Below are 19,038 nucleotides of genomic sequence, written 5' to 3'. Positions count from 1 at the left end.
ATATATATATATATATATATACCTGCACATGATCGTCAATGTATAGATGTGTGTGCATATCTGTACCGTTGAAATGTGTAGCCCTTCAGCATAGTACATTCCCTATGGTACAATGGCGTATCTGCATGGTATGTTACAGATATTGGCCTGACGTGTACAGGTGACATGGATAACTGTTGGAGCATTGTAGCTGTGTTGTGGTGGGTCCTGCTGTCAAGTACTGCATGTGCTGGATATTGGTTTGCACAGCATATACGTTACGGCTGGGGGGTAACATTGCAGTAATTACCACGTGTCCCTCATGTGTGCTCCCACCCCCATTAACTCTGCTCATGGTCAATTATGTCGTATGGAGTGGGCCAGGAGTCTGTTCCTATTTGGAAATCATATACACATGTCTATCTGTATATATATATATATATATATATATATATATATATATATATATATATATATATATATAAATATATATATTTATGTATATCTGCATAAGTACATATGTTACTCCCCCATATATAGAGGGAGAGAACTGGACATTGATATAGCTTTAGCTATGTATATGTATCCATATATATATATATATATATATATATATATATATATATATATATATACATATACATATACATACATATATATATATATATATATATATATATATATATATATGTATGTATATGTATATATATATATATATATATATATATATATATATATATATATATAGATATATGGATATATACACTGAACATATGAATCTATCTCTGTACGATTGCTGATATGCTGATATATGGTTATTTGTGAGTCATACATACACATATATATATACCTATAGCTGTCTATCTCTCTGCATTAACAGATGTATAGCTGTCCATATGTGCATGCATGTTTGGCCTATATGTGTGGCCTGTACCTCATTCTCTTGGCAATTGACATGGATGACCTTAGGACTGAGGTCAGTCATTCGTGCAGACACGTACGTGTTTCAGAAGTATCATCTCCAGCAATATATGTGTTCTATCACATATAATTGTGTAACTTGCAATGTTTGAAGTGTATTAGAGCATTATATGACAGATATTCCTATATGTACCCACATTATGGTGCACTAAGTCCGTGATTCAAGCATTAAGAGGTTGTGTGGTGTGTCATTTCTACATTCCCTGTGCTGTTGACAGTTTGTGCTGGATGATATGTATGTAGAATGAGTGGTTATGTACATCTGTCATGGTTTAATGGTAAATCACGTAGTGTATGATGTGCAGCATCCCAGGTGTGGCCCTTTCACAGGCTGTATATTGTGTTTCAGTGCAAAACACCAGCCGTCGGATACAGAGCTTGGGACATTTGAGCAGTTGTACGCAGGTGTGCGCATGTATGCACAGAGCTAAGCAATGCTAAGCTCGGGTTGCGTTACCTTACACACAGCTAGCATCTACTTAGCTCAATCTATGTAGGCAATGCTTACCCCCGCACAAATACAAGTACACACACTTACAACTGCGTATCCATGCGTACAACTGCTGTTATGCGCTTATACATGCTTTCTAGTGCCTTAGTCAGTATGACACTTCACATGTACATTTAAGCAAGTACACCTGTGCAAATATAAATGTTACTTAGTAGGTTATACAGCACAATGAAGGTAACATACGGATATCACATGGACAATAGGATTTGCTGCAGTGGGACTCAACCCGGGAATGCGTGCGTGTTAGGCGGATGCTCTGGCCACTACAGTATTGCTGGTTTGCTTCGTTTGCATATGTCTACCATAATGACATACACATGTTCCCTTCCCCCGGCCCCCGAGCTCCACGTACACAGCATCCATCCATTCCCTGGTTGCTGGCTCTGCCATACTACACCTCCACACATTTCCCTCTCTGCACGTCTTGCTACACCTCCAGTATACTGTCCCCACCCAAACGTATGCAGGCTCCTCATCTGTTTAGTCCACATACATACCAGCCTTCACCTGATCCTCCTCTGATACTGGTGGTGACATCGATGTGACCCACAACTGTTGGTGCATCCCACCAGGGATGGTCCTGTTGCTGTGTCAAGAGTAGATCTAGCTGGTCTGCAGTGTTTCTCCCACTGGTAGCAACTTGCCTGGGTATTGTGTAGCAGCGGTTTGCTCACATACCTTACCAGCCTCATCTCCCGGTTCCATGGTACCAACACCCCAGGTGTGACATACTGTGCATGAAGCACACTCAAATGCCCCCACGGTGTGCACTGTATATCATTATTCCCTTCACTATTATGCAGGACTACTGTTCTCACAGTATGACTGGACAGGCACTGTTCTGTGCTGCACATAGACTGCAGTTGTGCAATGGACACGTATTCTGGTATTAATCTACACACTTATATACATTCCCTATACTGTTGGATGCCTGTGCTGGATGATGTGTTTGTGAGCACAGCAGCTGAATGTGTATCCGCAATGGCTTGGTGGAACTCATGTCTACTATAGTGTGCAAGGTCAGGGGTTTGCAACCTGGCAGTGCAGATTATGTTGTTCATAGCCACAACAACAGCTATTGGCTACAAAGTGACTGAGGCACTGTAGAACATTTGTAGGCGGGTATGCGCTTGTTTGGCACAGCATTACTGACCTCTGGTTGCGGCGTCTTGTCCTCAAGTTAGTCTTTACATTGCTTCACCAGTGTGGTACTCGCATAACGGCAGCCAAACAGGTTTGCACCCGCTTGCTCCCGCATACACTCATGACACATCGTGCATTTTGTTCACATCTGTCAACCGGGACACTCAGACGATATGCTTGTCATTGTCAGTGGTGGCCTGTGGTGTAGAGCTCCACATTGACCCCAGCTATGTATCCCAATTAATACTGGGGTGATCACATTCATAGAGGGTAACAGACATAACATTGGTACATCCCCCATTAAAAATGCTTAGTTTACGTTTAACTGTTGGTATTATCCATGCTTAGGTCAGGTTTACATGTCAGGTATGACTGTTGACAAAGGTGAGTTTAAGGTGAGGTTGGATTCCTGTTTCACAGGTCAGGATAGGTTACATGCAGGTATTCGGGGTAGGTGTACATATTCCATACCTGTGTGGTACAGCAGAGGCAAATAGCTAGGTAGTAGGTAGGTAGATAGTGTGGGTGACATTGTAACTGTATAATAGCCCATAGGTATAATTGGATGGGGAGCAATAGGGAAGGTATGTTGGATGTTGGGATTTGTATGTGAGGCAGGACAAGAGGTGTTGGTATCACTAGTTGTTGTTGTGGTATAGAGTGTGAGGTAGGGGGAGGGTTTCACAAGGTGGTGAGCCTGTGCTGCTCCAGGTGTTCTTGGGGTGTTCCATCATGTGTTAGTTACATATGTCCTGTGGGACAGCTGTGATACTACATGTGGTTTGGGGTTCCAGATACTGGCAATATAGCGGGGGAAGAGGGTGTCACCTACGTGTACCCATAGACATTAAGAGGAATGGAACAGGGTCTGATAGGTACATGGTGTGCATGGGGCACAAAGGGGGGGGTGTTAGTAGGGGAATTATCCAAGGATGTGCAGGATGGCTGCAGTGAAGGTCCACAGCTGGCCATGTTGTCTACGACAACAGCTGTGCATATGCACTGCAGTTGGTGTTCAAGTTGGACACTCACACCCCTGGGTGGGGGTGAGGACTTCAATCATACCTTGCGATGCCTATTACATCGGCTTACATGCCTACAGTGGGGCATTGCAACCATGTGTTTATAGGTGTTGTGTAGTAGGTAATGCAACAACACATATGGTTATACCATACTTTGCCATGTACACTGGACTGTGCTGCGGTGGAACCCATATTGGGAATGGCTGCCTGTTAGCCGTAAGCATGCCTGTCAACTGTACAGAATCCGTGTCCTGTCCAGAATTTGCTTCATAATATTGGTGTGTTCCTCTTAAAATCTGCACCTGTCAGGCAAATATCTGGGAACTGATGCCATTAAATACAGACAAGTAATTGGGTTTAAGACTACACATCCTTCAGATGTGTCATGCTAATGCATAACCCATTACTCTATCAGCTTTCTAAGGTTGTAGGTGAAATATGTGCTTTCTGTGCCTATCTGTCCCCCCAACGGTTAAGGTTCTGTCCAGTGGTTTAGCTCTTAGAGGCTGAGAGGTATGGGCATGAACTCTGCCCAATTCGCAATATCCCCAGGGTGTTCCGAATACAACTGCACCAGCCAACACCTGCACACCTAGGCCCATAATTGCTTACCCAGAGATCCCCCACCTTGCCCTCCTCTACAGCACTCATCCTTACTGTGGGTGCAGGTGGGGGTCTAACCACACCACTACACACTGCCCACTCTCCACTTGTCGGGACCCATGTCGTAACGTTGTCTCGATCCATGGGTCATCAGGCTTGCACAACCTACTTTTCCATGTACGTATACAGCCTGGTTGGATAAATCATTACAGGGACTGACTCTGATTATCATTAATTTTTGGGGTGTCTCACAAGGGACATTGATGTCTTTGCTTCAAGATTAGACGTGGCAGGTCTCTCCCACTGGTAGTAGCCTGCCTGTTGTCTGGGAAGCGGTGGTGTGTTTACTTGTATCGTGTGTTTGTTTGTTTCACCTGTCTAGGTAGGAGAGGGGTTGATGCTATGTGTTACACATTTGTTGATTGGACCTCCACCCCCATTGGCACGGCCTGTGAACATATGTAATCCTTAACTGGTGTATCATATCTATGTATATATATATATATATATATATATATATATATATATATCTGCTGTATACTACTATTTAAAACAGTGTTTTCTAGTTCTGAGTAGCTTTTCTCCCTGGGTCTCTGCTGTAAATGAGCCAGAAGCTCAGCCAGACATACCCAGTTAACAGATGTGATTTAAATACATAATTCAATTAATATCCTAGCTATAGATATAGATGTGTATGTTTGCACACATATATATACATATATATTTCTACATATCTATATGCATATATATGTATATATCTGTATTTGTATGTATATATATATATATATATATATATATATATATATATATATATATATATATATATATATATATGTCTACCGACATATAGATGTATGGGTGTCTGCATATGTATGTACACATTTGTACTGCAGAGAGGGGGAGGTTTCACTCCATGTAGGTATGGGTATATATCACCCACACATCTACAGTTGTACATCTACATCTGGTTATTCCGTTCTTTGCCATGTACAATAGACTGTGCTGCAGTGGGACTCGTAGCAGGAGTGGCTGTCCATTGGGTGGCAGCCCTGCCCAATGCACACTATTACTTACATCCCTGGGGTGGTCCACGTAGAACCACTCCAGCCAACACCTGCTCAGCTAGGCCCATAATGTCATACCCATATTTCCCAATCCACACCTCCTCTTCGGCACTCTTCCTTACTCCGAGTGCAGGCCGGGTCTGGCCACACCTGTACACTGTACCCACTCCCCACTTCTCGGGGCCCATGATGTACGTTGTCCACCCCATGGATCATTGGGCTTCCCCCACCTTGTAAACTGGGAACATGCGTGGTCTGCCATTCGACATTGGTGTAATGGCAGGAAACCCGAATATGTTTGAATTTTTGGGTGTCCCACAAGGAAGATACATGTCTTTGTTTCAAGATTGGACTTGGCGGGTCTCTCCCACTGGTAGTATCCTGCCTGTAGTCCGAGAAGCAGTGGTTTGTTTACTTTTATTGTGTGTCTGTATGTTTCACCGGTGTGGTTGGGGGGGGGTTGATGCTACGTGTTACACGTTTGTTGATTGGACCCCTCACTCCCATTTGCACGGCCTGTGGACATATGTAAATCGTAACTGCTGTATCACATCCTAGCTATATACATGCGTATATTTACACACACACACACACACACACACACACACACACACACACACACACACACACACATATATATATATATATATATATATATATATATATATATATGGGTCCACTTCATATGACTGAAAGTTCATATGACTGACATTCATTTGGTCGACAGTTCATTTGGCTGACAAAAAAGTATAGGTGGGGGGCTGTGCCCCACACTAATGTGGGGCTGTGCCCCCACACACTAACTATATATAACAACTCCACGGTTGCACAACAGTGGGGAGGGGGGCAAATCCCAGGTTTTTGCCTTGAATACTTTTTGTCAGCCAAATGAACTGTCGACCAAATGAATTTCAGTCATATGAACTGTCAGTCATATGAAGTGGACCCATATATATATATATTTATATCTACATTACTATATACAGATATATCTGTATATGCATGCATACATGTATATATTTATATATTGCTGTCTATATCTAACAACATATGGGTGTATGGGCATCTGCATATGCATATATCGATATGTGGGTATGTATATGTATTCTGTCTCTGTATGTATACATTTGTACTACTGAGAGGGAGAGGTATATCTCCATGTAGCTATGGGTGGATATACACACCCACATACCCCTACATATAAACATCTACATCTGGTTATTCCATTCCTTGCCATGTAGATTAGACTTTGCTGCAGTGGGACTCGTAGCAGGTGTGACTGCGCATTGGGCGACACCTCTGCCCAATGAACACTTTTGCTTACATCCCTGGGGCTGTCCGTATAGATCCACATCAGCCAACACCTGCACACCTAGACCCATAACTAGCTATCCATAGTTCCCCCACCCACATCTCTGTTATAACACCCATCCTTACTCTGGGTGCAGGTCAGGTCTGAACACACCACTACATGCTGCCCACTCTCCACCTCACGGGACCCATGTCATACATTGTCTTGACCCATGGGTCATCAGGCTTTCCCACCCTTGTATTACGGGTATGTACACACCCTGGCCAGAATGGTCATCGCATCTGCTTCCTTGCATGATATGTCAATTTTTGGGGCATACCGCAACGAACACTCCTGTCTGTGTTCCAAGATTAGATTTCACAGGTGCACTGTGTACCCCCTCCTCGGTTGTATCCTGCCTGTGGTCTGGGGAGCAGTGGACTATTTACATTGTCAGTGGGTTTGTGTGTATGTTTCCTCTGTCTGGCTGGGGGGGGGGTTATGCTACATGTTACATGTTTTTTGCTTGGGCCCCTCACTTCCATTGGCATAGACTGTGAACATATGTCATTCTTGTGTGCTGTTTCCTATCATAGCTGTATATCTGTGTATATCTACACACACACACACACACACACACACACACACACACACACACACACACACACACACACACATATATATATATATATATATATATATATATATACGTATATGTCTGCATACATATGTATATATATATATATATATATACGTATATATATGTATATGTATACATATATATATATATATATATATATATATACATATTGCTGTATGTATATATATATATATATATATATATATATATATATATATATATATATATATATATATATATATATATATATATATATATATATATATGTGTGTATATATATATATATATATATACATATATAAATCCATGTGGGTGTATGGGATGTCTGGCCTTAATCTCGCTTATCTATTGCTATGATGGCTTAGTGGTTAACTGCTGTGACTATAGTGTACAGGGTCATGGGTTTGAGCCTTGCTAAGGCAGTTTATTTTGCTACTGGGCGGAACTTGGACCATTAGATCCAGAGTGGTTAAGGCACATTAAAGCGGTTGTAAGTGGGTTTGTGCGATAGTAAGCACTGCTAACCACCGGTTACAGTTTCTTACACTTATTAGCTTCTACTTTGCTTATTCTGTGTGGGCAATGCTTATCCCCGCACAAACGCACTTGGACACGCTTACAGCTGCTTATTTGTGCTTAGAACTGCTTACATGTGCCTTATTCATTATGACACTAACACTTCACATGTGCATTTCATGCAGTACTCCAGTTCACAGTTAATTGTTATTCTGTAGGTTATACGTCAAAATGATGTAAAATTATGTTCATATACAGATTTCCCGTGGAAAATGATTTGTGCTGCAGTGGGACTTGAACCGGGAATGCCTGTTTGTTAGGCGGATGCTCTAACTACTCCACTATTGCTGTGCTGCTTCATTTGCACATATATTTCTTGTTATCCTCTTCAGCCTTTTCAGCTGTTTTAAACGTAGCTAGGCGATGGGTAAACCCGCGCACCTACGGTTAGCTGTACTCGGGGTTTTAAAACAAATAAATAATAGGGTTTCTTTGTTTTATTTGACTGTACTGTTACTTTTGAACACATGAGGACTGTTGGTGGGGATATGCGGACACTTATGAGCTGTCTCGCTCATTTATTTACACATTCTTTTGTTCTACTTTGCAGGGGCGTGTTTATTCTGAGAGCTCTGCTTTCAGACACACCCCCTGCACTCGTCCACACTCCGTGTAGCATTTGGGGTTCAGGCAGCACACCTTCATTAATATGCATGGCACGATGCCGTCCTCCTCTTCAACTGCTGCTTCCGTGCAGGACTAGAGTAGTCCTGCACAGATGATTAGTAGGTCCGGGTTTTGCGCTTGGCCTTATCTTCTTCACAGCACGGCACTCTTCCATTCCTTTTCTTCATAACAGCAAGGCAAATGTTCATTCATTATTTCCATTCGCTTCTGGCTATTAATGACCTTCACCCTATCCTCATTCAGTATGATTAACCCTGCATCTCCCTTCTTCCTTTCTGAGGTATATTTTGAAAAGAAATAGAAGAGCAGACAAGTTACACGTAATAAATAGAAGAACAGACAAGTTACAGGCAAGTGTGGGGAAACTTGGGTTAGGCACACCTGACCAAAATTAGTTTCCATCAACAGAGGCTACTGCAAAGGGGAAACATTCTGCGCCAAGGTACAGCAGCCTGAATGGGTTTTGAGATTACAAAACAGTCATCTTAAATAAAATATGATCAGGATTCCTTTAGGAAATTAGGAGATAGCCCTATTGTTGTATATAAGAAAGGACCTAGTTTACAAAACATCCTTGAACATATGCCAAAAGGTTCCGATACTTGTTCATTTGTTACGGGTATGAGGAAATGTGGGCAATGTCATTACTGTAAGTGGATTAAGGTGGGAGAGAAGATTCTGATTAACCATAGGATTTTTAGGATAAGGGGTAAATTTTACTGCCAGACTTGGCAGGTGGTATACATAGCTTTATGTCAGGGATGCCAATGTTATTATATAGGTAAAACCGAACACACCTTAAAAGAATGAATATACAAACACCCATATGACATAAAAAAGAGGAAGACTAGTAATGCTTTATTGAAACATAGTTTAGTGTACCCTGACCATGAATTTAGATTTACAATTTTAGAACATATTACCCCTGGGAAATGAAGAGGGGCATGGACATTGTTGCTGGATATTAGAGAACTATATTGGCAACTAATCTTTGATGATTTTAGGTTTCCTGGTTTGAATGAAAATTGTAGCATAGCCTGTTTACTGAAAAAGAAAGCATTAGAAAGATGACCCCTGCTTGGTCAGAAAGTTTTTCTGGTGGGGTAAGGGGGTTAATGAAATTGTAAAGTAATATTGGATAGCCTGGTTAATTACATTTATGGTCTTTGTTTTTTTTTTTTTTTTTTAAATAGACTGGTAGAATAAGGTGTTATGAAAGAATAGATTTATTTTATTTTTAAAAGCAATATATTTTGTAAAAACACTTTTTTTATTAGGCAGAAATTGGGGATTTATTTATTTATTACGGTAAGGGGGAATCCATTTTTATAAATTTACATAATGTTTTGTAATTTGTGTGTGTGTGTGTGTGTGTGTATTTATATATATATATATATATATATATATATATATATATATATATAAAATTGTTTTATAAAGGATTTTCCTTCCTCTTTTTTACTGCACTGTTCAGCTGGTTTAAACTTAAGGGAGGTAGTCTAGTTATATAATCTTTTTTGATGTAATCATGCAGTATCATGTATGTTTAGGGTTTGGTTTGTATTTTTTTAAGAAAGTGGCTTACCAAAGATATTTGACTAAGGCAGGTTGTTAAAAAGCACCTAATGGAGTGGTTATTTTATCTGATAAAGTCTGGGAGGTACCCAGATAAAAGTGCTTATTTTTATTGTATTTTATGGTTTTCACTGTGTAGTTTCATTAACGTTTGGATTTTACAGCTAAAAACTTTCCTTCATTAAGAGCTGTATTATACTTCCAAAAAAATGTTGTTAGCATCTTCCATACAGGAAGTTTCTTGATTCATTACAAAAAAAAAAAAAACTCTACGAACAATTTTTGTAAGGAAGCAAGCTTTCCTGCACACACACAAGGCGAATGTTACACAGATGTATTACAGGCGAGAAAAGTGAAAATCCTCACTAAAAGTGCACAGTGATCACACAGAAATACTGAGGCTGTTGTTAATAACCAAATTCTATAACATTTGGATGAGCATTGCTAAAAAATGGTAAAACAAATAAGATGAAAAGATAATCCCAATGCACAACGCGACCAGCTCTAGAACTACTCCCAGAATTACCTTCTCTTTCGTTTTTTTTTCCTTCAGTAAAACATTTCAGAGCTTTACTTGCTTATAAACTTGAGTGCACCGACCCTTACCCATTCCCATAACCTGTCTACTCTTCATTTTTTCCATTCCCCGATTCATCTTTAATACTCTCTCCCTGTTCAGTATAACTTCTTATCAAACAATTCCACATAATCATATTTATTTGTTGTTTCTTACTCTTTCCCCAAGTCCACACATTAGCTAGCTAATGGTGTCTTCATGTGGAGATGCACGATCCTTTCTGGCTAGGTTAGACAGTGCCCAGTATTTTACCCCTTCTGGTAACATCTCTCATTAACTGGCTAAGTAATTATGGTGCAAAATGTCAATCAGAAATCCCCTCCCAGTCCAGAGCTGAAGACCTCCCACTCTGTTCCGGGGAAATTCAGATACCCCATTAGTATAACTGCCCTCCTTCCTTTACTCCACTTGTTATTCTTTCCCTCAGTCTCTCATCCTCTTTCCTTGACTTGTATGAGGGCCTATATTTATCCATCACCATTTCACCCTCCCACCATTTATCCATCCATCACCATTCACACCCTCCCACCATTTTATGTATCCATCACCATTCACACCCTCCCACCATTTATGTATCCATCACCATTCCCACCCTCCCACCATTTATCTGTCCATCCTTGCTACCACTAGTCCATGTTTCTGTGATATGAGAAGTGGTCATCCTCCCTTCTGGTATCACTGCTTGCAGCTCCTCTATCTTACTTCCCAGACTTTCCACATTGCACAGAAATACTATTTAGCAGAGCTGTAGAAGGTTAATTGGTGACCTGAGCAATGCCTCCATTTGTCTCTCCCACCCTCAGACTGACGAAAATGAGTTCTCAAAATTAAAGGCTAAATACATAATAACTTCTTGATAAACTGTAGCAAATAGCTTTGCTAAATTCTAGCATAAAGATATTATATAGATACATAATAGTCCTTAGCTACAGTTCTTAAGGGATACTGACTGACTGGTCATTTAAGCAGTCACAATTATGGCAACTTAAATACTTAACGATAATATTCTCAGTGTCAGTCACAGATTGGCAGTTCTTCTAAATCTACAGCCAGGCATCCTCACAGTTTGCGACTAGGGCAACCACCCCCTTTTTCCTGTTTTTTCTACACTTTGCCACCTAAGATTGCTCTGATTCATTTTTATTTATTCATTTATTTCTGTGCTATGAGCTTCATCTGCTTTCTTCCTCTGCCTATTGCAGTTCGTATCTGTCCTTCTACTTCTCTGACATGGCCTTCTACCCAAGTTTAAAGGTAGTTATTGAGGAGAGATACTTTGCCAGCCCATGACAGAATAATGATACCCATTTTGGAATGAGGTATAACCTGTCCCCAACATAGACCTGGTTTCTGTTTCAGCCCTCTACTAGTACTCTATTCTGTAGTTACTGCCCTACAGGTTCCAATCCCAATTGCCTGCCCGCTAACTTAGCCAGTCATTATATTCCCCTGTTTCTACCTTCTTTGTCATGTTAGCACTCCTGTGAACAGGTAACACTTTTGTGAATGCTGCCACCAGCCCCTAAACCTGATATCTCTCTTTAGTACCTGTCTGGTCATCTTAGCAGCCACCTGAGCACTGCTTTCTGCAGGTCACTAATGACTGCATGCATTACAACTTACATCCATGCCTTCCCTCTGTTAAATACCTTCACCACCTCCTTCCAAGTTTTACTGAGCTGAATCCCTGGTTTCACAACAACCTGGTCTCAGGTGTCTCCATTGTCAAGACTTTAATGACTTATAACGGTGTCTCCATTGTCAAGACTTTAATGACTTATAACTCCCTAGGTTATTTTGTTTCTGGTCACCAAATATTTCTTTTGTTTCCTCACATTATTTCTCCTCTGCTGTACTAGTTTATGATCTACATTGGTATCTTTACTATATGTAACTGTTTCTGTCCCAGCTGAGACAGCTCCTTCTTTCCACATAGTTTGTATTGGTTATCTCTATCTGTCTCTGTTCATGCTGTACCTGACCCCTTTCTAAGCCCTCCTATATCCCTCTTACAGATTTTCTCTGGCATCATCCACATCCATCTGTCTCTCTTTCTTATTCCTATCAATCTACTGAATATCCTTTCTATTCACCACCTTCTCATTGTCTTTCTGCTAAATTCTTTTCTGCTCATAATACATGTCACTACTATACTCCCATCTCATTTAGTATTTCCAATTCTGATTCTAGTTTGTCATCTCCTTTTTTGATACCTGCCTACATTTGTGGTCTTTGGCCTATATTTGCCCATTTTTCTACTTTAAACTCTTGTTATGTCATGTTGACCATCTCTACTGGTTTTTCCTCTGTTCATCTCATTCCTTACTTGCTCCCAGTCTCCCAAACCATGTTTTCATTTTCCATAATAATATCCATAATCCCCTCATTTCTGCAAGCTGTACAACCCTCATCAAGTCTCTTAATGACTTCAGCATGTCACACTATGAGTAGCTCACCAACCTCTTACCTTCACCTTTATCAAACCCCCCCCCCCCGATTAACAAATCCAGTTAAACATTTGCTTTTGTATATAATTATAAAACAAATTATATCAAAAGTTATAATAAACCACATTCCTTAAATTCAAAAGTTCATTTTAATTAAACTTGAGAATGAATCAATAACTTAAATAAAGCGAACTACGGTTATACCAGCAATTACAACACTTGTTTGTGTCTTTCGGCTTTTCCCGGTTAGGGGTCGCCACAGCGGAACTCCGGTCCGCTAATGATTGGCAGTTGATTTTTACGCACCGGCTTGCCAGGCATGACGCACAACCTTCAACGAAGCTGCGCCCATTCACGCATGTCTCCACGCAGAAGACGCTCTAGCTGAGAACCGAACCGGACAGCGTCTTACTGTGAGGCGACAACGCTACCGCAATTACAACACTTAATTAATGTAATATACATGTTTTAGACTCCTCTGCTGGTTATTTAACCACTAATACCAAAGAAATTCCTCAACAAATACAAAGTATAAATTCTATATATTTTATTAACTGGTGTTTTTAGTTATTACTATACATATAATCACCTGTCCCCTAACGTCTGTACCAGAAACTCATCTATAGTTAACTCTAAGCCTTTAGTAGATGGATGCAGGGCATTCAACTACCTGACAAGTCAAATGAAAGAAAGATCAGTGAAGATGGTTGCTGAAAACCAATCAGTGGACTTTACTCAAAGTTCCAACCTTGGTAAAGAAAAGTAAATAAAATTCTCTTTTCTCTCCAATGCAGGTGTCCCAGCACTGTTACCAAACATAATATTTTATGGAATATGAATACTGTGGCTGCAGGACACCACGTGGTCCTCCCAGGCCAATAAGAAGAATGGCAGTACAGAACATCACAATGGCAGAAGGCAAGTCAATGTCTGTGACATTTCTAGCAGCAGATAATGCATTGGTGGACCTCCTCTATATTGTACTTTTATGCAAAATTCACTTATACTGGCATGCCTTCAGCATCGGTGACTCCACACTCCGCCATGCATGCCTGAAGTATGTATAGATCAGCGTGGCTTCTTTTGGCTGATGTGTCCACACACCATAATTTCTTTTTATGTTCAAAAAACACCTACAAGACAACTATGGCAGCTAGATTATTTTTATACTTGACTGTAGTTTTCAGCAGCCTGACTTCGCTGACCTGTCTGTCAATGACTGGCCAGATGGTGAGATGCCATAAATCTTAGAAGACAATATACAAGTCACAGCAATAACCTCAACCCTGACTTTCATTTCGCTCAGGCACCAGTAACTTTACTCTCCACACTGCCTTTTGTTTCTCCGTTTGCCACCAGTATGCAGTAGAGTCCCTTGGTTTCATACAACAATATCCAACCTTCTGTGTTCCCCATTCTGTCTTCTGTTGCATCCTATAACCAACACTGACTAACATCCTGTCCTTTGTGGTTCAGACTTCACTTGTCCATGATGCATCCACAGCTTCCTTTCCAGAAGCACCGCTTGCTTGATTCCCTGGTCCCTGGCTATGGCCAGTAGCAGCATCCTATCCCTTGTATCCTTTTTCCTCCTTCCTTAATTACTATCCCAGCATGCCAAACACTGTGTAAGTTGTTTGTTTTAAAAATTAATAAATGACTTGCATAGTTTGCTTCATAAATTTAAAACTGCTATCTTGCAGCTCAACCTTTGATATACAGTTTGACAGTGACGTGCAAATAACAAAAATATAAATATATTCAACAAAGTTTACATGAGAGTGTATTGCAATGATGCAAGTGAAGATGGAAAACATCTTGCCACTTAATTTGTCATAATAACACTGTATAAACTAAATGACTTAACAACTTGGTCCACAACATATTTTTTTAATCTGGTAAATCTATTTTATTCATATAGTGTCATTATAATAATTTAGAAAAGATTTATTTATGTTTTGCTAAGTGGACTGTCCGCCTGGGTTGTGATTCACTTTCAGAGGAGGCCTAGTGAAATTAACTGCGCAATAATAGGAGAATAGATTTTCAGACATGATGACTAAACTTAGATGTGATAGAAAAAAACATTTAGTGAAGTATGCCATCAACAGAAACAATAATTAGATACATAAACTAATTAAGTTGCATCCAGAATCCATCTACTTACATGGCTTAAGTACTGCTTAGCATACAGTTGCTATCTAGACAGTCTGGATGACATCACTAAATTATAACAACCAGACACAGAAGTTAGACAGTGGTGCGGTTAAGATGGCATAACCGTTTTAGGCTGTGGGAATATATTGCTTCAACTTTACAGCTATATGATGGCTTTCCTGCAAACAAAGTTGTTTTTCAAAAGGTTTAGAAACAATTTTTTTTTTTTGATGCAGGTTTATTAGTGTATCGCCTGATATTACTAATTGCTGGGGTGAGCATTGCACCTGTCACTGCTATGGTTTCTGAAGTAGAATCACCGAATAAGTCATAAGTTATAGTATTTACTGATAAGAGTCCTCTAGCAGATGTTAAATGTTTGGGTGGTGCATAACATTTCATAAAGTGACTGCTATATGGAAAGTGAATAGAGCGCAGAAATTGAAATGTTTAGTTGACTAAAATCTTAATCAGCATGCAACTTCCTGCACTTGATATAATCTGGTATTCAACACTGAATTGCTAAGAAGGGCCTCCAAGTATTTTACCTGTTGCATACATTGCACCACATTTGAATTTTTGCTTTTGCTATAATGGTAATACTGAATGTATCTGCAGGCTAACAGTAGTTGCAAAACAATACAGTTTTATTCTTGCTAGAGTTTAGTATTAGATGAGAGTCACTAAACATCTCTCAGGTTATGTGAAACTCTCCTGTAGTTTCTTTTGTTTGAACAGTGATGATTAACAGTGCACAGTAAGGCAATGTCATATATTGAACCATGGCCAGACCATTACGATGTGCAGGCAGAGAGTTGACGTATATGCTCAATAACAGGGGCCAGGGAGTGATCCATGAGGGATTCCATTGTTGGTTTGAAAGCCATTCGATAGCTAAGTGTACAATCTGACCCTGTATTTCTGCCCTTTAGTCAGCTGCTGAAACTTCTTATGATACCATTATTTAAATATATCTATGCTACTCTGTATAGGTGGTGCTATTCTAAGTAAGAGGTGATCATGAGTATAGTGCCAAATGTTTTTAGACAGGTTCAGAAATATGGCTGCTGCAACCTGTCCTTTGGAGGTTAAGCAACATTCTGTTCATGCTCCCACTCAGTTCAGTGCAGTATCCCTCCACTTGGGCCTCTGGAATGTCATTGTATTCTTTGGAGGTTAAGCAACATTCTGTTCATGCTCCCATTCAGTTCAGTGCAGTATCCCTCCACTTGGGCCTCTGGAATGTCATTGTATTCTTTGGAGGTTAAGCAACATTCTGTTTCATGCTCCCATTCAGTTCAGTGTAGTATCCCTCCACTTGGGACTCTGGAATGTCATTGTATTCTTTGGAGGTTAAGCAACATTCTGTTCATGCTCCCATTCAGTTCAGTGTAGTATCCCTCCACTTGGGACTCTGGAATGTCATTGTATTCTTGACTGCAATTGGGGAATGGAGAAGATTTCCAATGATTAGCTCATGGACAGTAATTTTTGATTTATGGAACAATCCATCCATTTAACATTTTATCAGATATGGCTTAAACATAATTGTGTCTGTTGACAACATCTTTAATATCCACACAATTCCTCTGCTTCAGAGCATAGGAGTTTTATATGTAGGGAAAAGGCCACCATAGCCAACATTTCTCAGTTTAAGCGAGAATAGTTTTCCCAGACCTATATTAAGCCTATAGATTCTTCCAAGTTTCAGCTGGACTTAGTCTTTTGCTCAAAGCTCTTTATTCCACCACATGACTGTCCTGTTCCTGTATCAACATGACACCACTTCCTTTGTCAGTAATACTGTCATCAGACAAATGCTCTGGGTGTACTGACAGATACCTGAAGTTGTCATAATCCTTGCTCCTGATCTTAGCAACAGTGCTACAAATGGCCATTCGTTTGCATTCCACGAGGATATCTGTTGGTGGGAAACTGACAGAATCTAACCATGAGGTGTGATAGAAGACAGGAGGCATGTCCTGAGCTTAAACCTTCAGAGATATTGCTATGTTTTACCTGATCTTAATTTCTTGGTAGATAAGAAAAGAAACTGCCTCCCTGCAGAAAAATAAAAATCAAAAAAATGTACTTTAGAGAAAAGTGACACATTTTCTAGAAAACAGAACCTAAAAAATGTACTTTGGAGAAAGGTGGCATAAATTTTCTAGAAAACAGAACCTAAAAAATGTACTTTAGAGAAAGATGACATAAATTTTCTAGAAAACAGAATCTAATAGTATGTTATAGAAGCTATTCAGCTATTTCACATGCACTTGACCCTAACTGTTACTCTCTCTTTTTTTTTCAGTATTTCTCCAAATGTTTTTTAACTGTTTTGGCTGTTCACCTGCAAGATGACTTTACAGCAGATGTTCATGTCGTTTGGGATAAATTTATGTGCATGCTTTCCTGTATCCTGGCTGTAAAATACCGATAACTACTATATGTAGTTTTGTCGGACAGACTAAGAAATTAATTACATGCTATTACTTCAAATTTATGGTATCATTGCATCATTTGTTAACATGCTGTTTAAACAAGGTGGTTTATTTACTGGACTGTATCTTAGCTGAACTTATGAGCTTGTTTCATCACTAAAAAGCACTGTTGCTACAGACTGACTTTTTTTCTGTCTATATAAAATGGAGTGCAAATCTTATGCAGCCTGATGACCTTGACTTTTCTCTGGCATTGCAAACAGCACAGATATTTTTGCAATCAGCTAAGCTATTAAGATTATTATTCTGTAAATCATCATTTTGCATTGAAGCTAAGACTTTTTTTCTTAATTAAGAGTATAGTTAATCTTTGTGACATGTCTGAATGTTTGTAAGGAAAATGCACTACAGAGTAAAGCAAATGACAAAATGAAGGATTAAACTATGAATTTTGTTAATGCAGTTGTATAAAATGGTACAATCTGCAAAATGATGATAACACTATTGGGCTACTGTGTAGATATTTTGCAATGATACTTTTATGGAAGTTTAACAAAAAACAATTGATGGATGTTATCCTAAAGCTCAGCCACCTGTGGACAGTGATCTGTTAGATATTCTCACATGCAGCATTATATATTATTGTAACACCTTGCTGGTACATGTTAGCAAGGAACCCACTGAAAAGACGAGTACAGTTTTATGCATTTCCAAGACACACACCTGCAGAATTTATATTCTGCTGTATAAGTTCAGAGGCATACAATTTAATATAGCTGAACACAGCTGGAAGGAGAAGTGCAGGGCAGCAGTCATATTGACAGGCTTGGTGAATATATTCCATGAGTAATAAAGGACATGGCAACCTCCCTTCCTTAGCAGTAATGACAAAATATAATTTTAGCTTCTCTGCTAGACACATGCAGTGTTTTCCAACAGCTTTGATAAAAAAGCAACTACAGGTTAAATCTCACGAGCAAATCAGATCATGTGCCTTCAAAAAAGTTCTGCTTGCATTATTGTTTTATGGAGGTCTTCTGCTTTTGAAATATGTCTACATTTATGCAAAAGCAGAACTAATACCCCCCAACAAACTTGTAAAATAATCACTCTGAAGTAAATGCTGCCCTGATATGTATGTTTGCTTCCTGATTGTGCATAATTACCTCTTCCTTTCATCATCATCATCATCAGCAGCCCCCTTTTTCCCATTTTTATATATGAGGTCAGGGTGTTGTGTTACCTGTCACCATCTCTCTCCTGATTCAGTGCCACACTCCTGCCTTCTTTGACATTCATGCCTAACTGCCACAGATCTTTCACACAATCCATCCACCTCCTTGCTGGATGACCTCAATTCCTCTTACCTTATTTCTGTCTGTTCCAAATCTTCTTCAACAAGTT

At 39.7% G+C, this 19,038-nt stretch overlaps 1 protein-coding gene across 3 annotated transcripts in view; it reads left to right on the top strand.

Moving 5' to 3' along the window:
• The window catches only part of LOC122816572 (hemoglobin subunit alpha-D-like), an 85,370-nt gene that overhangs the window by 39,539 nt on the left and 26,793 nt on the right, over positions 1-19,038 (top strand). Inside the window, exon 3 of one of the 3 annotated variants that reach the window (XM_044089435.1) lies at positions 17,505-17,855. The exons of 1 other annotated variant lie outside the window; for it this stretch is intronic. In XM_044089435.1, coding sequence (XP_043945370.1) covers positions 17,505-17,633 — 129 coding nt within the window. In that variant the 3' untranslated portion in view covers positions 17,634-17,855. Of the gene's footprint in view, positions 1-13,830; positions 13,949-17,504; positions 17,856-19,038 lie in introns of those variants that run through there. One more of the 3 variants, XM_044089438.1, reaches the window with a different exon arrangement.

The sequence above is a fragment of the Protopterus annectens genome, chromosome 12.part0 (genome assembly GCF_019279795.1).
Source record: "Protopterus annectens isolate FY-2018-M chromosome 12.part0, PAN1.0, whole genome shotgun sequence".
Taxonomy (NCBI): Eukaryota; Metazoa; Chordata; order Ceratodontiformes; family Protopteridae; genus Protopterus; species Protopterus annectens.
This window is presented reverse-complemented; position numbering and strand designations above follow the sequence as displayed.